The sequence below is a fragment of the Exophiala oligosperma genome, assembly GCF_000835515.1.
Source record: "Exophiala oligosperma strain CBS 72588 unplaced genomic scaffold supercont1.2, whole genome shotgun sequence".
NCBI classification, from domain to species: Eukaryota; Fungi; Ascomycota; class Eurotiomycetes; order Chaetothyriales; family Herpotrichiellaceae; genus Exophiala; species Exophiala oligosperma.
Window position 1 is genome coordinate 2,841,667 of NW_015622819.1, and position 23,478 is coordinate 2,865,144.

The 23,478-nt window shown below is 50.3% G+C and overlaps 10 protein-coding genes across 12 annotated transcripts; 7 read left to right on the forward strand and 3 right to left on the reverse strand.

The window, feature by feature from the left end:
* The first annotated feature begins 328 nt into the window (after positions 1 to 328).
* Positions 329 to 2,406, forward strand: PV06_02441. 3 transcript variants are annotated; one of them, XM_016403125.1, is made up of 4 exons: positions 329 to 1,251; positions 1,342 to 1,387; positions 1,531 to 2,309; positions 2,370 to 2,406. In XM_016403125.1, exons 1-3 carry the CDS (start codon positions 845 to 847, stop codon positions 2,104 to 2,106), a joined length of 1,029 nt encoding a protein of 342 aa, XP_016267022.1. In that variant the 5' UTR covers positions 329 to 844; the 3' UTR covers positions 2,107 to 2,309; positions 2,370 to 2,406. The 3 variants fall into 3 exon arrangements, with proteins under 3 accessions (XP_016267022.1, XP_016267023.1, XP_016267021.1); XM_016403126.1 differs by having other exon boundaries at positions 329 to 520; positions 837 to 1,251; positions 1,531 to 2,406; XM_016403124.1 differs by having other exon boundaries at positions 1,531 to 2,406.
* A 108-nt stretch (positions 2,407 to 2,514) lies between these two features.
* PV06_02442 (uncharacterized protein) lies at positions 2,515 to 5,154 on the reverse strand. Its single transcript, XM_016403127.1, has 2 exons — positions 3,001 to 5,154; positions 2,515 to 2,843 (listed from the first exon to the last, which is right to left on the reverse strand). Exons 1-2 carry the CDS (start codon positions 3,337 to 3,339, stop codon positions 2,766 to 2,768), a joined length of 417 nt encoding a protein of 138 aa, XP_016267024.1. The 5' UTR covers positions 3,340 to 5,154; the 3' UTR covers positions 2,515 to 2,765.
* Positions 5,155 to 6,782: 1,628 nt separating this feature from the next.
* On the forward strand, positions 6,783 to 8,544 carry PV06_02443 (uncharacterized protein). Its single transcript, XM_016403128.1, has 2 exons — positions 6,783 to 7,306; positions 7,360 to 8,544. Exons 1-2 carry the CDS (start codon positions 7,120 to 7,122, stop codon positions 8,244 to 8,246), a joined length of 1,074 nt encoding a protein of 357 aa, XP_016267025.1. The 5' UTR covers positions 6,783 to 7,119; the 3' UTR covers positions 8,247 to 8,544.
* Positions 8,545 to 9,278: 734 nt separating this feature from the next.
* Positions 9,279 to 10,307, forward strand: PV06_02444 (uncharacterized protein; the record flags this gene model as incomplete). Its single annotated transcript, XM_016403129.1, has 2 exons — positions 9,279 to 9,354; positions 9,412 to 10,307. 2 exons carry the CDS (start codon positions 9,279 to 9,281, stop codon positions 10,305 to 10,307), a joined length of 972 nt encoding a protein of 323 aa, XP_016267026.1.
* Positions 10,308 to 10,544: 237 nt separating this feature from the next.
* On the forward strand, positions 10,545 to 14,111 carry PV06_02445 (uncharacterized protein). Its single transcript, XM_016403130.1, has one exon. The coding sequence runs from the start codon at positions 10,589 to 10,591 to the stop codon at positions 13,808 to 13,810; it is 3,222 nt and encodes a 1,073-aa protein (XP_016267027.1). The 5' UTR covers positions 10,545 to 10,588; the 3' UTR covers positions 13,811 to 14,111.
* A 2,437-nt stretch (positions 14,112 to 16,548) lies between these two features.
* Positions 16,549 to 17,975, forward strand: PV06_02446 (uncharacterized protein). The gene has a single exon (XM_016403131.1). It carries the CDS (start codon positions 16,628 to 16,630, stop codon positions 17,492 to 17,494), a length of 867 nt encoding a protein of 288 aa, XP_016267028.1. The 5' UTR covers positions 16,549 to 16,627; the 3' UTR covers positions 17,495 to 17,975.
* On the reverse strand, positions 17,873 to 19,423 carry PV06_02447 (uncharacterized protein; the record flags this gene model as incomplete). Its single annotated transcript, XM_016403132.1, has 1 exon — positions 17,873 to 19,423. One exon carries the CDS (start codon positions 19,421 to 19,423, stop codon positions 18,557 to 18,559), a length of 867 nt encoding a protein of 288 aa, XP_016267029.1. The 3' UTR covers positions 17,873 to 18,556.
* A 183-nt stretch (positions 19,424 to 19,606) lies between these two features.
* On the forward strand, positions 19,607 to 21,051 carry PV06_02448 (uncharacterized protein). The gene has a single exon (XM_016403133.1). It carries the CDS (start codon positions 19,681 to 19,683, stop codon positions 20,386 to 20,388), a length of 708 nt encoding a protein of 235 aa, XP_016267030.1. The 5' UTR covers positions 19,607 to 19,680; the 3' UTR covers positions 20,389 to 21,051.
* Positions 21,052 to 21,053: 2 nt separating this feature from the next.
* On the reverse strand, positions 21,054 to 22,181 carry PV06_02449 (uncharacterized protein). The gene has a single exon (XM_016403134.1). It carries the CDS (start codon positions 21,978 to 21,980, stop codon positions 21,453 to 21,455), a length of 528 nt encoding a protein of 175 aa, XP_016267031.1. The 5' UTR covers positions 21,981 to 22,181; the 3' UTR covers positions 21,054 to 21,452.
* Positions 22,182 to 22,340: 159 nt separating this feature from the next.
* On the forward strand, positions 22,341 to 22,877 carry PV06_02450 (uncharacterized protein; the record flags this gene model as incomplete). The annotated part of the gene is made up of 1 exon (XM_016403135.1): positions 22,341 to 22,877. One exon carries the CDS (start codon positions 22,341 to 22,343, stop codon positions 22,875 to 22,877), a length of 537 nt encoding a protein of 178 aa, XP_016267032.1.
* Between the last annotated feature and the right edge of the window lie 601 nt (positions 22,878 to 23,478).

Sequence of the window (23,478 nt, forward strand, 5' to 3'; positions counted from 1 at the left end):
CTAGTTTCCAAACAGGGGGAATTTTGGTCATTGATGAGAAGGAGCTGAGATGATTCAGAATCCGGTGAAATGGAAACGATTGATTTGTTCGCTTAAGCATCACAATACTACATAAGATACTCCGTATTACTGTAGTGGACAAGTTCTCAATCTGATACACAGGGGATCAAGGAACAAAGAAAGGCCTTACGAATCTTCACATTTGTGTGTACTATGCAGATTGTACGGAGTGAGATACGCACAAAACACCCGAGCATAAATTGTTCAGTCATGCGGAGTATCAGGCCAACCATCACCACCATCTTTATCAATTATGGAAATATAAACACAAGTACATACTCTATTAAAGAACTTCTCAACAAAGATAACAATCACCTATTACTGCGTACGGAAGTATCAAATATATGAAAGAAGTCCTCGTGGCTTGAGTCTAGATTCGCGACAACTTGTTCACCAACCATCGATTGGGGCCTTTTCCGCTTCACCACTTTCTGATTTATAACTCACAGTTACTGCGTAGGTGCGTTGATATCCGAATCTCTCTCTCTCCTCTATCACTGCCTTGTCTACCTGATGCCCATCTCGTACCTCGTACTTATTGTGTGTCGATCCCTTTGTTGATGAATAACTATCATCTTCTTCGAGAACCGGAATTTCCGGTCTAAGGTGCTGCACCACACCCTCTTTTGGATTGGGACTATTTTTATATTTTATCTTTGAGGTATATACATACACAAGAAACACACTTTTTGATTTTTCAATCTCAGCGCTGCCTGACCATACAGACTTGTGGAAGATTTCTCAGACTTGTCCACTCATTCAATCATTTGAAACAGCCGCTACAATGTTGCCCGACGAACATGAATTGTCCTATCGACCGACGTACACCCGCGATCAGCTCGCACTGTACGTCTCCTGTATCGCCCCCGACCCAAGCTACACCCTGTCGACCCTCGAGGCCGAGATCAAAGCAGATCCACTGGCCGCTCTTTCGACTCTCCAGCTCCGACAGATGGCGTTCAACCCATGGGGCAACGTGGCGTTGCATTACTCGTGGCACCGTACCCTCTCTCTCGACCCCGAAGCTCTGTTCCACAAGATCGTCGAGCGAAAACTCGGCGGCTACTGTATGGAGAACAACGCCTTCTTTTCCACCATCCTCCGATCCCTGGGCTATCAACTGTACGTGACGGGCGCCAGGATAAGCTATTCTCTCGAGGGAGGCGCCAATCCCCATGGATTTGCAGGATGGTATGTTCCGTCCCAAACCACACCTCACCGTAACACGCGGGTCCATTGATTCTGGACCTTGAAAAATCTGACCGAAACACCCAATGACAGGCAACACGAAGTCATCCTAGTTACGATCAATGGACAGAAGTATTTGGTGAGTGTGTTTTTTCCCCCTGTTTTGTTACCTCTGGACGACGACGACGACCTTTTTCTCAATATTTTGTGATCCTGTCACCTCTCTCTCCTCATCTCCCCCACCGCCTATTGACCGGCTTCTTTCTTTGTGAGGTTTCATAGGCCGACGTAGGGTTTGGATCTCAACCACTCATCGACGCCATCCCTCTCGTCAAACCCACGGCGCCCGACTTCTCGGACGCCAGAGTCTACCCGTCCGTGCCGGGGGCCGAGTGCCGCCTCGTCTACCGCGCCATCGCGCCCAACACCGACCCGACCCAGCGGCTCTGGGTGTTTGAGACCCGCAACGCCTCGAAGCCCGAATGGGCCGCGGGTTACTGTTTCAACGAACTCGAGTGGCTCCCCGGGGACTTTGAGATCATCAACTACCGCACCTCCATGGACCCTTCGAGCTGGTTCACCCACCGGCTCGTGCTGGCCAAGATCCTGGTGGACGAGAAGCGGTTGAAGCCCACCGGCACCGTCACGTTGAACGGCGGCAAGATCGAGCGCCGACTGGGCGCCGAGTACGGCGGCAAGGGGGGCAAGGAGGTCGTGGTCGACGCCAAGACCGAAAAGGATCGCATCGTCGGCCTGAGGACGTGGTTCAATGTCGTCTTGCACCCTGACGAGGAGAGGGGGATCAAGGGCATGGCGAGTGAGATTGCGGAGCCCTTTCAGGTGAGTACGGACGCCTGAATGAATGAAAGATTTTCATACGATCGAATTGGATATATATATACACACACGAAGAAGTTGTAGAGAAGCTGGAACTAGAAGAATGGTCGGACGACGGAACATCATTGTACATGTGCTGTTTCGAGGTGTGTCAGGAAATGAGTATATTGAAAACGGAAAAGATGGAGTTGATTGTGTCGATGATTCGAAATCAACGGTGCAGCGTAAGTATAGTGGAGTTTGTCTTGTGTCGAGATTTCAGAAGTAGACTTATTAGAAAGTAGATGCTACAAGAATGTAAGAGGCCAAAGTTGAATACTGTTGTAAAAGTATTGCCAGTCTCTCTGAGGTGTCTATCATTCCTTTTGCTCTTTGATCTTCTGTCATTCGGTTCACCTCACGCCATATGACCATGACCGAAGTACAGTACTCGGTGTGTTCGTTTTTCCACTGTCACAAGCACTCCCTTTGTGATCCAATCTTCAATCTCTCTCCAATTTCTTGCTTGTTACTCTCTTGACAGCCGATTGAATATCCATTCCCCCAATCAAAAAGAGCCGTGGGAATGAATATACCTTGACAGGCATAGCCGAGTTACTAGTAGTACGTGGCGAGTTGTGTGTAATCAAATGGAATGGATCCCTGGTCCTATCGGGCATATTCTCCTGGCTTGTCCAGTTTCAACAGCAAGAGTAATCACAATACCCATTCTTCACACCGACATCGTCGTCGTCGATGGAAGTTTGACAACAACATGGCTACACCAAAATACGTCAGCAAGGTTTGTCAACTCCTGCGAATTGTAATGTTTTCGACAAAGACAAGACAGAAACGACATCCAAGGATGGTAACTAGCTGCGTATGGGGAATCCCGGTGTCGTAATGGAACTAAACTGACTAGGTAGGTAGACTCACATGTACAATGCTTGGAGGGAAGAAAATGATTCCTGGACAACAATCTTGATCACTGTGACAGCACGTGTCGTGGTCCCCGTACTTGATACAACATTCACCTGGGTCGCACTTGCATTTTTCTTTCTCCTCGACGGCCTCAGAGGCGAGAAATCCATGTGAGAGTGCATCTGTAAAGTTTAGACGGCCAGTCATGAAGGTGACGTTGGTGGTGATGTCGGTGTCAGATGCAGGATGAGCGTGAGGGTGAGCACAGGTCTGACTTGGACATAAGGTCAGGAGGATGAGAAGAACAAGCAAGAAGACGAGCCAGATTCTTTGGACGTCTGGGAGCATTGCCATGATTCTTCAATGTCGTGAGAGGGGTCAATTGTGAGTCGTGATGGAGACGACGGTCGGCGAGATTGCGAGATCCTTGGGAGTGTGGAAGGGTGGAAGGGTGGAAGCAGAAGACAAAAGAAGAGAGGTTCAATTCATGACGGGTAATGGGAAAGGGAAATGTATGTGATACTTGCTGTTTGTTTATGACTTGCAAGTGAAATGACTTTTCTAACCGCCCATGTTGTCAGTGAGAAGTGAATGGAAATCGTGTCCATGTGACATGACATGGTCGGTGTTCAGAATAATGAGGAAATGCCACATTCACTCGACACAATCTTGAGTACTTCACAAACCATACCTTTACATGTCAAAGTGACAACAACGCCATCTTCTGTATGGAGGAATCGCGTGCCGTCAGGCGCTGGTGGGACGAGAGGGGAGAAAGTGAAGAATGGAAGGCTGAGTATGGGGTAGTTGTCGTCGTACGTGTCGCGGTGCCCTTGTGTAGACTGCGCCTTAATTCGACCTCTCCAGAAACCTCGATGATGCTGTTCCATGAAACCAGGAGGGGAGAAATTTTATGAGAATGCACCACATCTTTGTCATATCCGAGTCGTTCAATTGTTGTTGATTCATTGGAATTCCTTGTCGCATTTGTCGAGTCTGATGGTAGTCAACGTCGAAGCGAGCTTGCACATCTTGACAGGGTCTTGACCACAACCTTTGCACCCCGCTTGGGACACCGACAGCGTCTGCCGTGTTTTGCACTGCGTGGGTCAAGGAAGGGGGCAAGACAAGGCCAGAGAGTCTGGGCGGTGTCCATGAAGATATCAACACCAACATCTCCGAGACCTTTGATCTCTTTCAGCCGAAGACGGCTCTCTTCTGGAGACGAAACCATCCGAAGTTTTGGGGAAAGGTTGTTCAAATCGCCATCTAGGATGTGCGCAAATCAACGAAACTGACGGCGGTGGCGGAATTCCCTGCAGGACAGGCTCGACTCTATTTTTGGACGAGGGAACAACGTGAAGTATACCAAAATGGGATGGCGAGAATAACACTCGCTGTACTTCGCGTCGACAAGTTTGACTAGTTCACCCAATCCTGTGGCTGTCTTCTCCCCTGAATCTAGTGTAGCCTCCTTCGGTCAGAACTTGGGTCCGCTCAAGCCATTGAGACTTTTCCAAGCAGACAATCTCATGGTAGTTGGCCTTGATGACTAGCAATTGTTTTGGCGGCAAGTTCGTGTGAGATGCGGGTCGACGAGAACAAGACCTTCAGCAACAGGGACATTATGGTCTCTGGCTTCGGAGACAGAGGCTCTTCGAGCTCGGTGTCTGAAAGCGGGACAGAGCCATACCGCTGAACGAGGAATTCGATCCGAGGATAAGATGACTGCCCGATGTTCGTCTCGAAGGGCTCGTGTTTCTGGTTTGATGCCCTGAAGCTGGACTGTCTAGAAATGGAACGATCATGCACTTCGGTTTTGGCTCTCTTGTTTGGATGAGGTCCCTTCAAGACCTTGGCAGGTTCCGTTTCCCCGTGGTTTCTTTTCTTGGATACGTTCTCTGCAGAAGGTTTGGACCCATGATCAGCCGTACCAGATGCCTTCTGTTTGTGCTCAAGTTTGTACCATTGTGAGAGGGTGATTCCCCTGACTAGAGCGGCTATGACGGCAAAGTTGAGCTCAAGCCTAATGCTGCTACTTTTAGAATTGTTAAATGTCAGTGCATGATGCCAAAATGCGAGTACGATATGGCCAAGGCCTCTTTTGCCTCAAGCGACCTGGGTGTGACGGTCCGAGAGCCTAAGATGTTAAGTAAGGGACACGATACGGCATAATTAGCGGATGTATAGGAAGTTCTGGCTTTTCCCCGGATCTTCTCCAAGATCTCATGACGCCACGATGCCCAAAGCAGGACAGTAGCAAGATAGTGCCAGGACGTCGGTACAACAATACGAGTACGAGGACCGAGTATCCGTCCATCGCAGTTGTTATTTTTGGACATTGAGGACAGTGCTGGTGCGCAGCCGGTCACGGGATACTACGGTGGGCAGGTGACTAGCTATGTTGGGCAAAGTTCTCGAAGGTCGGTAGAACAGCTGAAGTCTTGGCTGCCGAATTCCGTGTCCCAAGAAATGCCACGGCGCTGTGAGAGAAAGTACTCCGTACAGTCTAATGGTTATGTAGATCAGTGGAGATGGACAATCTTGACGAGTTCGTTCTGGTTGTTGTCAGTCCAAAGACCACATTGTGGTTGAAGGCGCAGTAGTGAAGAAAATGTGCCAGGAATTCCCGGTCACAGGATGCTGTGATGGGCCAAGGAATAACCTTTTGGGCACGGGAATACTGCTGAGGGAATTCTCAGGGGAGGAGTTGGAAATCTGTGGTTTCATCTCCAAGCCCCCCGAAGGATCTGATTTGCCAAGATGAGGCTCACTTGCTCCTGGCAGTGTCTCCTTTGTCAATGCCGATGGGTGGCACCCTAAACGGCTGGACTACATTGACCGGTGGCCAACAATCCCAAAGACGGGTGTGATGCTCAAATCGAACTGATTCCATCAACAAGTCTGCTGGCGACGCGGCCTCCCCGCATGTTAGCTGCATGAGAGAATTTTTTCGAGGAGGTGGTGTGTGTGTGAGAACCGGGGTAGAACGTTCATGTGCTTCGTGGAGGGTAGACGACGAGACCAAGCTTTCTTGCCGAAGACGCCTTGACGCATTTGGAGACGGACGGCAACACGGCAGCAAGGATGACGGGGATCGAGCATCATTGTGAGAGGGATAATGTGCCACGCGATGTACTTCAGAATCTGCCGCGGAGCGAATGGCAGCATAGCCCAGGGAGCGGAAAAGCCAGGGGGAGAAGGTTGTAAGTCAAATGCTAAGCATGGCCTTTACATAACTAGAAGACCAGTAACGAAGCTCAGTGGAGGAAGAGGTTGAGCACTGCCCCCCTAAAGCATTGTCGCTGGAGTGATATGATTCCTCGGGTCAAAGCCACCTCGCAGTTTGAGCATCTCACTACTGACAGGCCTCGCAGCTTCGTAGCGTGCAAGGCAGACCCCGGACAGCACCCAATATGCCTCCACGTTTGCAATCCCGGATACGAGCTGGTTTAGCTCCTGGTTGTAGTCGTACTCCATACTGTAGGTGTTTCGCCGTCATGTGCGCCCTCGGGTGGACTGTTCACAAGTATGAGCTAAGATGCGAGGCATGCTTTGGTCTCCAGGGTTTTTCTCATGAGCTCGATGGACCGTGGGATCTACATTACTTTCGTTTTATTGCGAAGCCGGAAAACGGAACCATGCCCCATGCTTCCAGAAATAGCGGCCCTCAGGTTGCAGCTAAGCCAAGTAGCCCCCCTACAAGGGCCCAAGAAACGGCCAATGGCACCCATCGGACCCTCATGATCACGCCCAGAGGGAAAAGCGTAGGCGTCTTTGGGCATCCTCCAATCACCAAATCTCCCGCACCCTCCATCTCCTCCTTCGCTTCTGCCGTCTCACTCCACCGCCGTCTCGACTGTGTACACTTATATGAACTTGATGACGCCTTGAATCTGGGTTATTTCTGTTCTTCAGATTTATTCATTCGTGACTTATAATCTCGAAGTAGACGTCCGCCACATCCTGTATCATCGATCGCCTGTCGCTTAAATCGCGAGCGCAGACCTTTCAGTCCCAAAACAAACAACCAAACCATCCACATCAACAGGTGCGCGCTCCATAAACACTTCAACCAGCTCGCCCATCCTGTCGTCGACACGCCCTCTAAACACCGAATCGCAACATTCCGCAATGGACTCTCCACGAGGATCAAACTTGGACAACGGCAAGTCGCCAACCCCGCCTGTGGGCTTTCGCCCGCAAAATGGAGGAATCATCAAGGTGCAGCCACCGCGCCGCGAGGATCTTCAGCCCTCCTATGCCCAAACCCTTCAGGGCGACAATGAGGCAGAGACCCATGGCTGGTATGGATCTATGAGTATGTACTGGTTCTGCGCTTTCATCTGTACCGCACCCACTAACGCTGCGCAGTCAATTCCTTGGGAAGCTGCGTTGGTTTCCTGGGTGCCATCCCCTGCTGCGTTATCTGCCCCAACCCCTACAAGCCTGTGTCGCAGGGTAACGTGGGTCTGGTCACCAAGTTCGGTCGCTTTTCTCGAGCTGTCGACCCTGGTTTGGTCAAGATCAACCCATTGTCCGAACGACTCATCCAAGTCGATGTCAAGATCCAGATTGTCGAGGTGCCACGTCAAGTGTGCATGACCAAGGACAATGTTACACTCAACTTGACTTCGGTCATCTACTATCACATTACATCTCCTCACAAGGCGGCTTTTGGTATCTCCAACATCCGTCAAGCCTTGGTGGAGCGAACCCAAACCACCCTGCGACACGTTGTTGGAGCGCGTGTCCTGCAAGATGTCATTGAGCGTCGCGAGGAGCTTGCCCAGTCGATTGGTGAAATTATCGAGGATGTCGCATCTGGCTGGGGTGTCCAAGTCGAATCTATGCTGATAAAGGACATTATCTTCAGCAACGACCTCCAGGACTCCCTCTCGATGGCCGCTCAGTCCAAGAGAATCGGTGAATCCAAGGTCATTGCTGCCCGTGCCGAAGTCGAATCCGCCAAACTCATGAGACAAGCGGCCGATATCCTGAGCTCTGCTCCTGCCATGCAAATCAGATACCTCGAGGCAATGCAAGCCATGGCCAAGACTGCTAACAGCAAGGTCATCTTCTTGCCGGCCAACAACCAGACCATTGGACCCGACGCCATGAACGCGGCATTGCAGCACCCAAGCTCAGGAGAGGCTAGTGGTTACAACTCGAGACATCACACTGGCAACAACCCTTTCAACACCGAGACCAATGATGGCTTTCAGCAAGCCATGAATGCCCGTGTCGTTGAGAACATCTAAGTTGGATGACGACGGCAACGGTGACGTGATTGGTCATTACGAATAGCAATGGCTGGGAGGTTGAAGATTGACGAATGATCCCATACCCTCTGTCGCAGGAATCTTCGCAGTTATGTCCAGGAATCCTTTAAAATGGGTCTGGAGGTTCGGCGCATCTGAATTTTCTTTGTTGAGATACCCCTTCAATGAGTATCATGGCACTCGCTTGACGATTGTACAATTATTTGATCTAGCTATCTGCTGTTTCTCATATTGTTAGTTGATCGTTTTGTCCTGTTAATGAATGTGTTTAGTTGTACTCTTCGTTTCCCTTGACGCTTTAATATCCCCCGGCAGCGTTCGCGTAGAGTAATCGAGAGGATCTCTCATTGGCATCTGTATTCACGGTGTCATTACTGTAGATTGAGAGCAGAGCCCACGACTTAGCGCAAACAGCGTATACTACCACTTGAAATACAGCTAGGTACTCCGTGGCAATATGTATCTACTCGTAGCCAGATCGTGGCTTGATGACATCGGCGATAGACATGTACTTTGTGGCTTTCTTATGACCTTTGCGTAAAGTCCGGTCAGCAGTTTTCGCAAGCGGCCGCCTCATAGCCAGATTTCGCACTAACGTTCATACGGCCGATACAAGATGATCCACGTCGTCCGCATTTCCGTCGGAAAGAGTCATGTCTTTTATTTTGCTCAGGGCACAAGATGACCTGATTCGTGGGCATAGAATGTCCATTCTTTCGAGAGTACTCGGTGCCTGGCTCAGTATCCATACCATCTGCATTGTTCATCAGGACCATGGGCTTGTCGGCCTTGTGCTATGGAGTTAGGTATGCTTTGGCCATGTTAAGGTAAGCAAGTGACATGGTCTGGCTCCCTGATCAGGGTGACCGTGCAGTATATAAGGAGAAGACTTGCCTCGTGGATCAACAGAGAATACATTCTCTTCGCCCGCACAAACCAACTTCAAGACAACTTACCAACTCCCAAAGTGATCGCTTCGAACATCTTGCTACGTGCTTCTGAATCTTCAACATGAAGGACTTCACTCGAGAAACTACAGGTGTCGAGGTAGTCCAGGAGTTGCGTGATCGAGTCGATGGCAAAACAAGTGAGCATTCTGCCTTGTTCCGGAGAAAGACCCACCGCTGACTGAATCTCGTCGCAGTTGTCATTACCGGGGCCAGCGAACGAGGGCTGGGAGCTGAGACTGCAATCGCTTTCGCTCATGCCAGCCCTGCGCATCTGATCCTCCTTGCTCGCTCGCAAACCCGAGTCGATTCAGTCATTGCTCGGATCAAGGAGCTGAACCCGGCTATCAAAGTCACCTTCGTGCCTGTCTCGCTCGACGACTTTGACTCTGTGCGCGTCGCAGCTGCCACCATCAACTCTTCTATTGACAAGCTCGACTATCTGATCAACAATGCCGGCGTCATGGCCCTGAACGAATACCAGACGAACAAGGATGGTATCGAGATGCAATTTGCGACCAACCACCTGGGCCACTTCTTGTTCACGAAACTGCTCCTGCCCAAGATCCTCGCCGCGGGTCCTGGTTCTCGCATCGTCAACTTGACGAGTCTCGGTCACAAGATTGGACCGGTCCGCTTTGATGACTACAACTTTTCCAACGGCAAGGCATACGACCCATGGTCAGCGTACGGTCAGGCAAAGACGGCCAACGTCCTCTTCTCTCTAGGTTTGACACAGAGACTGAAGTCGCGAGGCATTCAAAGCTACGGTGTACATCCGGGTGGCATCATGACCACGAACCTGGCCAACCATATCTCTGATGTTATGGCGGCGTTGGCACAGATTGACCCGATTGCTCTCAAGAACACGGGCAAACCCTTCCCACTGGCTCAAGATCCCCCCAAGCCGGTTGAACAGGGCATCACCACCACCATTGTGGCAGCTTTGGACCCCAGAATTGAGAGCCAGAGTGGTATGTACATGGCAGACTCAAAATGCCAGCCGACTTACGAATACGCTGAATCGGTGGAAAACGCCGAGAAACTGTGGAAGTTGAGTGAAGAGCTGGTTGGAGAGAAGTTTGAGATATGATGCAACATGGACGGCGAGTGACCTGATGATGAGTAGGCAGAAGGTAGCGATACATACAAGAATACGTCTGAGATACTCGGGAAGCAAGATGATCAATAAATGTCTTGGAATATCAGTGACGTTTGATGTTTGGCTGGTAAAGGAGGAATAGATTCATGCCGGTGTTTTGCCGTAGCCTTGTTGTGCTCTCCTCGTACTGTTTCCATGTCGTGCCTGTCTTCTCATTTCTTAAGCCCACCACCATTGACCTTACGCCACGTTCAATTCGTCACATTAGGCAGATGCGAACCCTCGAAGTCTACGATCATGTTGCTCTCAAGCAGAACACACGATTGCACGGGGCAATCACCCGTACGAATGGCGAGCCGGACACACCTCGTCTAGAAAATAGGTTGAATCTCGCACACACTACCATCCCTTCTAAAGTGTCGGATGAGTTTCTCGCAACCGGCGTGCCACCAGCTGGTTATGTTTATGTCAAATGGGCTGAAGAGACAGATGGTTGCTCGCTCGTGGACGAGAATGATCTGACCCTTCTGAGCCGCGCCTTTCAAGTTGGCGACGTTGTGAGGCAGGACGGCAGTTGCATGACTGGAAAGGTCATCGATGTCGACGAAACTTACACGCTCGCACCACTCGCCTGCGACAGGGAAGTCGCCAAACTACTCTCCGTCGAACAATTGTTCCCATCGTGCTCACCTGCATGCGCCTCGCACCCTCCACTACGGTTCTCCCATCCGAACCCGCACGCTCTCATTTATAACGTCCCGTCCCGAGAAATCAAAGTAGCACAAGATGTGGTTAGAGGTGATTACCTGACAAGTGACAAGTGGATAGGATTGGTTTCGGATGTTGGATACAATGTGGTCATTGCACTTGAAAACAAGTCAGTCGTGGTGGTCACAGGACTTGGCGGCATCTGTCTCCCACTTGAAGATAACGGGATACCGCTGTTCAATATGTTTATCCGTGGGGATGCTACGCGAAAGGAGCTGCCGGATTTTGCCAATACCGAAAACACATATGGGGTTCCTGTGGAAGTATTACGCCCCGGCGATCACGTCGTTATCAATCATGGTCCACTGAGAGAAGGAAGATGGATTCGTGGCTCATACGACCCCAAGTGCCGTAGACTTGGAGTGGTGCTAGATGTTCGCGCTCGAGAAGTTACTACGATGTGGTTAGTCAACAATCGGCGCGACAAATCAAACGCAAGTACAAAACCGAGATGCGAACAATCCATTTACGAAAACATTGACACCTTTCAAGACCAGGCCCAATTAACCCTTAACAAGTATGTATCTGTCTATGATTCTGCCAAAATGCCAAGCAAGACAGCAACAATAACAACGACATTGCATTCGAGAACAATATCAGGATATCCGAAAGACACGCAAAGCGTCCTCCTGGGACTATACATTGCAGTGGGTACTCACGTTAGATTCCGAGATCCCACGGGGGCGGCCGTCAAGTATCAGGGGAGTGAACAGAACTCTCACGGCCGTTTAACGAGGGTGGTATCTGTCGACTACCCTGATTGGGACTTCAACGAATTCATAGTCGTCGATATGAAACAAAAGGCAACTGTACTCTGGCAAGATGGCTCGACAACAACCTCTGACTCAATGGACTTGCACGATCATGACCTCTTCGAACCCGAACTACAGCCTACGAATATTGTCGTTATGCGCGAGGGAATGCTTCAAAGACCCACAGCATCATCTTCCGCCGTCAGCTTTGAAACGTCAGAGTTCAATGAGATGGCATTGTTTGAACGTCCACACGACTTGATGCCGCAGAAAGTGGGTGTCATTCAGACCATCGACCCGCGCGAGAGAGTGGCCTCGATCCGCTGGTATCGGAAACCGAAGATCGAGCTCTTGTCGTCGGGGCGGAATTTGAGCCATGCCTCCCACTTTGGGCCCATCGGTGACACAGTATCGGATGTCTCTTTGTACGAGATTCTACCATTTCCTTTCTTTAATTGTCTACCAAGGGACATGTGCGTCCTTGCGGACTTGGTAAAAGTCACCAGGGGCCAGCAAGCTTACGAGACTGGCGAAAGCGTTGACATATCACTACCAACGAATTCGACTTCACCCAGACCTGGAATAGAGAGGGCAGTAGATAGAGAGCTCTCCCCTATCAGTATAGCGCCGTGGAGAATGCCAAAGGCTCGTACTGAACCGAATGGTGCAGGGCCACGGGACTGGGTAGGCCAGGTGGTTGCAACTGGACTTGATGGCTCTCTGACTGTGCGACTGGGGGCAGCTCAACATTGTCGTGATGTCCGCATGGATCTTGATGGACTCTTAGCATGCATTCCTGGTGACCGACGCGACATGGAATCAGTTGATGGCGATTTGCTGGATGTGGATAATTTTGACGTGGACATCGAGATCTCGGACGACTCGTCCGATGACTACTCTGATGCCGACGTGGAAATGGGAGAGGTTGATGATTTACTACTAGACTTGACACCGGAGGAGGCTGATCTGATTCATAAATCACATGCCCCAATCTTGACCACAGTGCCACCTGAGCCAGCAGAGGCCCCAGCAGAGGCCCCTTTATCGACCACGATGCCACCCGGGCCACCTCCGCAATTCCTCATACTCGACCAAGAGCCTCCAGCAGACCAGTTTGGGCTCCAATCAGTTTCCTCATCTATCGGTGCACTGAAACGGATTGCCAAAGAACATAAAATTCTCGCGTCCTCGTTGCCCAAAGGGCAAATCTATGTTCGAACCTATGAAAGGCGACTTGATCTCTTCCGATGCCTCATGGTTGGACCTCGAGATACGCCTTATGAGAATGCTCCTTTTCTGATAGACTTGCAACTACCGGAACGATTTCCAGAGCAACCGCCGACGGCGCATTTTCATAGCTGGACGAGCGGAATGGGTCGAATCAATCCCAACCTCTACGAAGAAGGCAAGATCTGTCTGAGTCTGCTGGGTACTTGGTCGGGACAGCACAAGACTGAATCATGGAATCCCATGGCTACAATCCTGCAGATTTTGGTGTCTTTGCAAGGCCTCGTCTTTGTGAAGAACCCCTTCTACAATGAAGCCGGTTTCGAAGGTTACGAAGACGACGAGAGATACATTCACGAGGCAGAGCAGTACAATGAAAAGGCGTTTGTCATGGCCCGAAGATTCACCAAGAACGCGCTGGTGCGTCCGCCGAGGGCGATGACAGATGTCCTGGCGTGGTTGTATTTGCCTCACCACCCAGACAAGCCAGGTGAGAGTCTGCTCGGCACAATCATCAGCCAAGGCAAGCTTTTGATTGAAAGGTCCGAGTCTGCGAGGGCTAGGAATGATGAGAGCTTGTTGGATTCTCAGGGAGAAAAAGATGATATGACCAAGGTGTTTCTACGACCGCTGAGTCGTGGTGGAATTGTCATGTTGAAAAGAACCATAGAAGAGTTGCAGACGGAGTTGAACAGGTTGACGATGGTGGAAAGTTGCGACCGCGATGGAGGAGGAGGGGGAGCATGAAGACTGAATACACCACCGGATGGATCGAATATCTGGTTGGTTTGACGGTCTGTTATGACTATAACAAATTTGATCCGAACTTGGAATGATGATTAGGATGTGACGAAGGATATGAATGGGATGCACATGAGTCATGATCATTTGATACCCTAACTACTGATTGAGTAGTATGATGGATGGGATGGGATATACTGGTACGGAGTTGAGGGTCATAAAATTGAACTTTGATATTTACACGGTGTGTAAGAATTGTACGGATTAAAGGATGGATATGGTAGATACAGTACTCGGTATCTTGGTTGAGAACGAAACTCGAAACTACATATTGACCTTTGTCTTGTGGTCTTGAGTTTCTTGGTGTGGAATGTATGGTTGTACCTACCGAGGGAGTACAATAGTGGGTATTACCTACCTAGTACGGAGTAGAGTAGATACAGATAGCCTCTTGTATGGTATAGTAATGAATCTTGCTCGTTTAAACAAAAATGGGATACTCCTTTGGAGTACAGAGGATGTTGTACTCCGTATCATTGACCGAAATATTACGGTAAGGTCGATAAGCGAGCTGCCGGATCCTTTTTGAGAGACGGATGTATTGTACAACATTAGCTCGTTTGTTCAGGTACTTGATCCACAACTTCCTGGGACGTGCCACTCCTTTCGCTTTGGTCTGTACTCAAGATACTTGTACTTGTAACCATAGGACTCGATACCGAGTTTTCTTCTTTTGCTCGGGTCCAAACGATGATCGATGAAAAGTCAGTGTACTCCGTAGGAATGCACCTATAGTAGGTAGGAAATTTGGCCCCCCTCCCCCGAAGGAGTTACTTTTGCTCCGGTGATACAGGCCCCTCCCTCCAAAGGTGGTCGAATGTTATTACATGGACTGCCTGACTCGAATAGTTGGGTTTAGGGGTTTATAAAGAATCAGTACATGAGAACGATTAAGACTAGGTTCCCCTCTCTTGCATCCTACTTCGTTTCTCTTGTTGCTGTCACTATCGCCCTCAGAGTCCTATATTCTATCAAGCCAATATATATATATATATCTCCCCAACATGACCACTCCAGATATCACTCCCTTCAAAATATCAATACCAGACACCGTCCTCGAACGGACCAGGTCCAAACTCTCAATCTCCCTCGATGACGATGATCTTCCTGTCGAAGTCGAGGAAGGCGACCAGTGGACCCGAGGTACACCCAACTCCGAGATCCATCGTCTGGCAAAGTACTGGCGGGACGAGTTCGACTGGCGCAAGGTCGAAACTCGACTAAACACCGAACTACCCCAGTTCACGACCAAGATCGAAGTCGATGGGTTTGGTACATTCGACATTCATTTCGTTCACGCCAGGACTGAAGTCCCCAAGAACGCCGCCATTCCTTTGATCTTCGTACACGGATGGCCTGGGAGTTTTTTGGAGGTTAGCAAGATTTTGCCCTTGCTACTGGAAGACGAGAGTGGACAAGAACCTCGTTTTCATGTCGTCGCTCCTAGTTTGGTGAACTTTGGTTTCTCACAGGGTTGTGTAAAGGTGAGTCAAACTCTGCTGGTACTCCTGATAACTCCTGATGCTCGGTTGCTATTCCCGACACCATTGCTCATGGTCCTGAAATTCCGCGGCGAGTGATTTTTCAAGACGTCGACTGACCGACTGACGTTTCGTTTTGTCTTTTTAGCCAGGATTCGGTGTCGAACAACATGCCGAAATGTGTCATAAACTCATGCTGAAACTTGGTTATGATCAATATGGTACGTTTGGCCTGCTGATAGAGATGTTTCACAACGTCCTCGCGTACTACAGCTAAAAACTCAAAAACAGTGACCCAAGGAGGCGACTTGGGTTATTTCGTCACCCGGATCATGGCCCTAAAATACCCCGTTCATATCCAGGCTCAACACATCAACATGGCCATCCCGGCCGAACCCACGTCGACGTCTCATCCGGATTTGTTTGCAAAATGTCAATCCACGCCGTTGAACGACTGGGAGAAGGCCGCCGCCGAGCGTACCGTCCACACCTTGCGTACGGGCATGGGGTACTACAACATCCAGGCGACAAAGACGCAAACGATCGCCATCGCGGTGACGGCCTCCCCGCTTGGGCTTCTCGCTTGGATCTACGAGAAACTTCACGACTGGACGGACGGGTACCCTTGGACGGAGGAAGAGGTCTTGACCTGGGTTTGCATCTACGCGTATTCGACCGCGGGTGCCGCCGCCAGTATGCGTATATACTACGAAGAAACGAACCAAAAAGGTGGCGGGTCGAGTGTGGTCACGGCGCAGCGCGATACCGGCAAGACGGTCAAGATCGGAGTGAGTCAGTTCCCCGCCGAATTGACGCCACCGCGAGAGTTGTGGTTGCACACTTTGGGTAATGTGGTGTACATCAAACAACACGCCAGGGGGGGACATTTGGCGGCTTGGGAAGTACCGGAATTGTTGGTGGATGATGTCAGAGGTACTTTTCGTGGAAGATGAAAGGAGTAGAGGAAGGATTGTAAGGGGGAAGGGGAAGAGTCGGTAGATTGTTTATATCTAAACACGACTGTATGAGAGAAGGGGTGGTGATGGAAAGCATGTGCTTGAACAAAAGTACATTGCGATGCCGTCAATGTGGCAAAAATACTCAAAGTCTCCACAGAAAGGGACCTAGGTCAGTACTGTACTACATATATGTGGGCACCTGAGGTAGATAGATTGATTGCGTGGTTTTTGTGTTCTCTTATCACTCCCCTTAAAACTACCACCATTTGTTCCAAGTACTTCAATATAACTTCTTGTTATCGTTCTATAGCCGAAAAAAGAAAATGCCTCCACCGTCTCGGCTCGATTCAATCAGTGCCCTCTACGACTCCCGTAGCGACAAGTACGACGAGAACCAAGTTCATGTCGACCAAGCGCGAGACTATCTGGTTTGGGCGGACTTACGGGCCGGTCAAAACGTGTTGGATTTAGCATGCGGGACGGGTCTCGTGTCGATCGGAGCAAAGTCGATCGTCGGTGACTCTGGCGTGGTCATCGGCGTGGACGTCAGTTCCGGGATGCTGGATCGAGGACGCCTCAAGGCCGAACGAGCAGGGTTACAAGTTTCGTTCATAAAAGGTGACATTCAACATCTAGATTCATCACGGTTCACACAGGATTCATCATCATCATCGGCGACCAAATTTGATGTCATCACTTGTGCTTCGGCTCTGATCCTGCTAGATGACCCGGTGGGTGCACTCAGACAATGGAAGACCCTTCTCGAGGAGGGTGGAGGAAAAATCGTGACGGACGTGCAGAGTCGAGATGCCAATCTGATCATGAACGTTTTTCGCCACGTCGCGGCTCAATTGGGCGAAAAGGTCATCTGGGACGGTGGGGCGGCGAGGTACGAGAGTATCGAAGACCTGGGGAAAGTGGTACGCGACGCCGGATTCGAGATCGAAAAACTGTTCGAGACGGAACCGTACGCCACGACGCATTACAAACCAAAAGAGGCCGAAGAGATTTTTGACGAGGCCGTCGAGAAAGAAATGTTTGAACGGTTTGGAAAACCTGAAAACGGGACGAGGGAGCGCGCGAGGAAACTGTTTGTGCAAAGAATGAACGAACTAGCCGAGGGAAGGGAGAATATAAAAGAAGAAACTAGGTATTGGGTCGTTGTGGCCTCGGTGCCTGCTTCAATATAACAGTGCTTGAGAGATGGTGGAGATGATCGAACACGAAAGGGACCTGGTGGACGTTGGCAGAAGTATTGTGAAGAAAAAGGGGAAATCTCACCTCGTACGTCGGACTTTGACTGTCTGGGGTCGGACGTGCAGAGATATTTTGAGGAGCCGGGGGATACGGACAGGGAAAAGGACTTCCAACATGACTCTGGTCGCCCAAGGGGATATGGACAAGGACATGGTATATATGGTACGCACACGAATCATGTGGTTATGGCCACTAGATGGACGGGCATGGACGAGCTGTTCTCCCGAGTGAGAATTCGTACACAGCGTATACGTACCAAGGTAGGTCACGGCATCAAGGAATATCAACTTTGGTCCGGTCTTCCGTTCACTGGGAAATGTAGGAAATTATATAAGGTATTGTACCTAGGTAGCTATATACCTCTTCCACGGGTCCCTTGAGGGCTCCGAGAGCTGGCTATATCTTAGAACCGTGTCCAGTGGTCCAGTCTCAAAATGACACCGACGCGAAGAACATGTCTGTCTCTGTCTGCATGGTTGAGGTTGGTGGGAGAGGAAGCTCCTATCTGTTTGGAGGGTGACTCGCTGCTGTGATGATCCGGGAGCTGGAACAGTCTCAAATTCGACGACCCGACCCCGCCAGAAGTCACCCGGTAGAGGATCATGACAAGATTTCTGTGTAGACATCATTTTCGTGTACTGCTCCAAGAGTCTCACAGTGGTCGAAACCGACCGATATTCCCCAAGGATGTCAAGTCGTAATTCATGTTGCAGCTATTGGTCGTTCTCATTCGGGAACTCCGTCGGGGAGAATTGAGGCCACGGCGCTTCATAGCAGTGTCTCGTCTCCGACAATTGAACTGTTACGCTGCATAACCTCATCAGGAAGGTACTTGTCTTCTCGGTATCAGCCCTGCAAGGTAGAGGAACGGGCTTCTGTCCGTGACTTCGTCTCATACATCAGGTGCCCTTGTGGCCATGGAAAATAGAATCCAATGTTCCTGACCGGTATCAATAGCCTCGTTGATTCTTCAATCATATCCCAAGGTGCGGTCTTCATCTCCATCCACCAACTCTACCTTCGTCCCATCTGGCCCTCATCTCTCTCCTCTTCTCCAGTGTCGTAGCACCTTCTCTTATCCTCCGCACCCAGTCATTAATCTCCTTCTCACTGGCCTTGCCATGGCTCGTGTCATCACTAGTCGAGCCTTCGAGGAAACTTTCCTGTGTGGCTCTGAGCAACGCTTCTTGCTCACCTATACTCGACACGAGTCTTTGGTACATTTGTCGTGGACCCCACGGTGACAGAGCATCGTCCATTTCAGTCTGCTTTCTCCTCCATTGTGTCTGCAAAGAGGCGTGACTGAGCAACAGTTGGCCAGTTTCGTCTCGGAGTTGACGTAGTTGACTCTCGGCCTGAGACACTTGCTGTACTAGTTGGAGATTGGCATGGATTGCGTCCTGGAGAGGTTTGAGAGACGATGTGTAGGAAGGATGCGTCGAGGCTATCGACGCCAGTAAGGAAGCATTGTTGACGAGTGTATGAAGTTCATTGATCGGCTTATCTTGTAGTTGTGACGGAATCCAGCGGTCCGACAATGACGGAGGTGGAATGGGATCATACCGCTGCTGCGGTTGTGGTGGGACCGGAGCAAAGGTCTGTTGTGCGTTTGGAACAGGTGGTTGAGGACGAGGAGAGTTCGTTATACCAGGCACAGCATTCGTAGGTGTCGACGAGAGCGTGGGAGTACCAGTGCGGCTTACATTGGCGCTTTGAGCCTGGCTGTTCAGATGCGAGACTGGTTTCGGTGGGGGTGGAGGGGGTGCGCTGCCTGTGATAGGGGATGAAGGAGGTGGCGTAGAGGTCGCGGTAACATTGGGCAGGTTGGAAGCTGATGATGAGGTATAGAAGGATTCAGACATCTTTGAACATAGTGTGTGGTTGTAAATCAAACGTTGCCCACCTCGAATCGCGCTTCTATGGGGTGCCTCCGATATCCAGCCTTGCCCAGCCTCGTCATCGGCAGCCTTGCCAAGTGCGGAGCAAGGCTGTGCTACTTTGTATGAATTTCTTTCCTGAATTCCCATGCTCCATACTCCGTACACAGGCAACAACCAGCAGCTGTCTAAGTTAAACCGCTTCTTCAAATCAACCTGGTCGCAGACATTTGACATCAAACATGGACTACCAAAACCGCGCTGGTTCCAAGTTTGGCGGTGGCGGCGTCGCCTCGCAATCCGCCACCAACGCCGACCGACGAGAACGGCTACGCAAACTCGCGCTCGAGACCATCGATCTTGACAAGGACCCTTACTTCTTTAAAAACCACGTCGGTAGCTTCGAATGTCGACTCTGTCTGACAGTCCACCAGAACGATGGCTCATACCTGGCACATACACAAGGGCGCAAGCACCAGACGAACCTTGCACGCCGCGCGGCCAGGGAACAAAAAGAAGCCCAGAAGGATGGACAAATGATGTCAGGCATGATGGGTGTGCAAGTCAAAAAGAACATGGTCAAGATCGGGCGACCAGGTTACAAGATCACCAAGATTCGAGACCCTCTGACACGTCAGGTCGGATTACTCTTTCAGCTGTTGTACCCTGAAATCACTCCGGGCGTGGAACCTAGAGTACGATTCATGAGCGCTTTTGAGCAGAAGATCGAAGAGCCGGAAAGGGATTACCAGTATCTGCTTGTCGCCGCTGAACCATACGAGACTTGTGCGTTCAAGTTACAATCCCGCGAGGTCGATCGCCGCGAAGGACGATACTGGACATGGTGGGATGCTGACGCCAAGGAGTTCTGGTGTCAGGTCTTGTTCAAGACAGAGCGAGACGAACGATACAGTAACGTCCCGGGTCTAGCACCTACAGGCAAGAGATGATCATTTTCCGGCGTAGGCAGTTTATTGCCTGGTGCTACGACTCGGAGTTCTCCAATGTCAGAGCTGCATTTGCATCTCGGTGAAGCAATGGTCGCCACTATGATTTCGCCACAGCTCCGATAGATGCCAGCCGAATCCTCGAACATGCTTCTCCATGATGAACGCCCGGCTCTGTCAGCCACGAAACAGTCTTGTGCATATGCAGAGCTGAAAAAGTTCGGCCACATGACATATTCACCAAGACCCTATGGCCTCGAATGCTCCTCACTATTTTAGTATTCCCGAAATTTGTCTGATGGGCTCGGATTGCGAACAAGCCCCGCTATGCAGTTCGACAAATCGTTCGCGCACTTTGAGCGGGCGGGAATGATGCAAAGTGCACACGACGTGTCGAAGAAGCACACAGTTGCTTGATGCTTGATGTAATGGAATCTTTGTACAGACTTGGGAGGCTCTTGCCGGCAACAAGTCGAGACCTTCCTTGCTCCGCACCCCAAATTTTGCATTGATACGGAGTGCCGGGATGTGACATGAGAGGGGCACTTCTTAGATACTGTAACTCACATAGAGAAATCTGGCGCCGAGGAGCGAGGGAGAGACAAAGACAGATGTAGCCTGGGCATATCCCCGTGTAGAAATACTCCTACAGGAGAGACTATTTCACCCTTTCATTCCTTTCGAACGTTCCATTTCGTAGGTGGTACATACCTGATCCTGATTATGGTGTTGAGCGGCTTGAGTATTTCTAGCATTCATATTCGAGCATTGGCTATTCTCATTCGTTCATTCATTATCTGCTTCCCAGGACCTCCTGCGGCCGTTTCCATTACTTCGTGGCAAAACAGTGCAATGTCATCTGCACCGATCTTGCTCGCTTCTTCTCTTCGATACGTACTCCGTAGAAGCCACGGATTCGTTCGCGTATCCACGTTATGCGCCACCGCTATGCATGTCAAACAGAAAAACAGGGTTTCCTGCGCAGCAAAGGTCCAAGCTTGCACCTCTCTATCCGGTTTGATCTGGAATAAGTCGACGTCTTGTTCAACAAGGCGATCGTGACAACTTCATCGCCCTTGGTTTGCCAGCATCATGATATCTCCATACTCTTTGAGACTGAAATCCCGATCGACCACATTATCCCAGGCACGCGACATCTCTTCCTGTGCTTTCTTATTCTTCCAACCCCATCCCGGACCTTCCTCTCTGCTGTCTTCCACAAACGACGCTGTGCCTGATGTTGTAGTCGCGTTCGCAACACTCGTAATGCCTGGTATCCGATTACCAGTGCCGTTGGTACTAGAGCCGACTCCACTTCGTAATCTTCGACTGCTTGTGTTTGCTCCGTTGTTGAAGATGGGTTGCTGATCGTCGTTTGCGTGGCCCTGTGAGCGCGGCGGAGACAGTTCACCTGGTGCAGAAGCGTTCAGATGTTCGTTTGGTGGTGGATTGGGGGTTCGGGGAGCAGCATTGGGCGCCGAGGCTGACGTCTGAGGAAAGAGATCATCGTCGTTATTGTTGTCAGGTTGCGAAGGCGCCGGAGGAGAAGAAGAAGAAGAAGAAGTCGAAGTCGTCATTGTTTCGTCCATGTCCATCCCTCCTTGCAATGTATGAGGCTATTGCGATGTGGGTATGATGGTTGCAGTACCGATGTAACCTTTAGGCCGTAGATCAAGTCGTTGACTGTGGTGCAGTGTACAACCGTGACAGGTTTTGCCGCAGTGTGCGTGAAGTGTGAGGAATGAAGGATAATGAATGAAGTGTAAGTGGTGAATGCGCAATGTGGTGAGTGGATGACAAGTTGAATTCGCGCAGGCTGAGAAAGATGCCCGCTCCTCCGCATTTTGAAAGTCGCGACTCCCCTGGCCTGTCTCAGCCTTCCCTCTCGCGTGGCCCACATTTCGATCGGCCGAACAAGTCAGAAGTACGAGAACGCCAACACAACGCCGACGACTATGAGCAAGACATCTGAACATCGCAAGCGTGTCTTTGAGGACAATAGCTTGCGTACCCAATCACCAAATCGTCTCAAGATTGCTGAAGAAGCACAGGGTCCTGAGAAGGATAAGGATGGCAGCAAGCATTCAGGTCAACAGTGTACTTTCACTTCCCTAGTCTCTGGTGTGCAATATGAGCAGATTCAACGGGTCAAGAGCGCCTCACCCAATACACCTCCCAAGGAAAGAATCGATCCTGGTTTCCAGGACTACAGAACGCAGGTCACGAGGAGAGGGCTACAAGCACTGCAAGTCGAACTGGAGAGCGGTCGAATGGATTACACGATATGGACCAACGACCATGACGAGCTGACTGAGCGTGGCTCGTTTTGGTCGTTGGATACCAGACCAGAGGGTGCTATTGGAGAGATTGACTGCGACCCAAAAGCAAAGGAGAAGAGAGTTGAGAAGTGGTGTCGTGATGTCACGGATGCTGTTGATCAGACATCCTCCAGCGTAACACCTCTGGCCGACAGGGAGACCGAGACAGGATAATAGGCCAACATCCAAGGAATATCCAAGACGATTCTGATGACACGGTTCACCTGAACATGTTCAGAGAGGAAGTCGTGGATAGAGTCTCGGACTCAATGGCAGCCCAGGAAAAAGAGATTGGATGATGGATGATGTTCTGGTCTAAAAAGACGGCCTGCAAGGTTATTGTTGGAGTAGGCTGAACTTTCCAGATCAACTCTATGCACAAAGAGTGCGAGATGCTCTGGATGCAGAGGTTGGCCACTATTGATCGTGGCCTGAACAGCAGCTTTGCAGACTGGTGCGAAGTTGAGCTGCAGCTTTAATCCATTAATTCCAAAATGTTCCATATTGACAAAGATGTGGATTCCCATATATAGGCCCGTGACCAGGTCCAGTCCGTTGGACCGCAGAAGTATTTGCCTATCAAAGGCATGAGAAGAATGAATGAAAACTTGCAACCTAGGATAGTTGTCAGATTCGGCAAACCTGCTAATCATGCTCCTTGTCGATAAGGGTACCGTGTGCTAGAGCATGAGTCAAGAGAAGTTGCAGACGGAGGCTTTGAAAGCAAATATTACAATAAAGCATTTCTTCTCGGCTTCTCCATAAGGAATTGCCA

Coding starts and splice junctions, on each gene's coding strand:
- PV06_02441 (XM_016403124.1), top strand. CDS start 845: ATGTTGCCCGACGAACATGAATTGTCCTATCGACCGACGTACACCCGC. Junction 1,252..1,341: donor CCCCATGGATTTGCAGGATG/GTATGTTCCGTC, acceptor ACCCAATGACAG/GCAACACGAAGTCATCCTAG. Junction 1,388..1,530: donor TCAATGGACAGAAGTATTTG/GTGAGTGTGTTT, acceptor GAGGTTTCATAG/GCCGACGTAGGGTTTGGATC.
- PV06_02442 (XM_016403127.1), bottom strand. CDS start 3,339: ATGGCAATGCTCCCAGACGTCCAAAGAATCTGGCTCGTCTTCTTGCTT. Junction 2,844..3,000: donor TCCCTCCAAGCATTGTACAT/GTGAGTCTACCT, acceptor ATTTTGGTGTAG/CCATGTTGTTGTCAAACTTC.
- PV06_02443 (XM_016403128.1), top strand. CDS start 7,120: ATGGACTCTCCACGAGGATCAAACTTGGACAACGGCAAGTCGCCAACC. Junction 7,307..7,359: donor TGGCTGGTATGGATCTATGA/GTATGTACTGGT, acceptor AACGCTGCGCAG/TCAATTCCTTGGGAAGCTGC.
- PV06_02445 (XM_016403130.1), top strand. CDS start 10,589: ATGCGAACCCTCGAAGTCTACGATCATGTTGCTCTCAAGCAGAACACA.
- PV06_02446 (XM_016403131.1), top strand. CDS start 16,628: ATGCCTCCACCGTCTCGGCTCGATTCAATCAGTGCCCTCTACGACTCC.
- PV06_02448 (XM_016403133.1), top strand. CDS start 19,681: ATGGACTACCAAAACCGCGCTGGTTCCAAGTTTGGCGGTGGCGGCGTC.
- PV06_02449 (XM_016403134.1), bottom strand. CDS start 21,980: ATGGACATGGACGAAACAATGACGACTTCGACTTCTTCTTCTTCTTCT.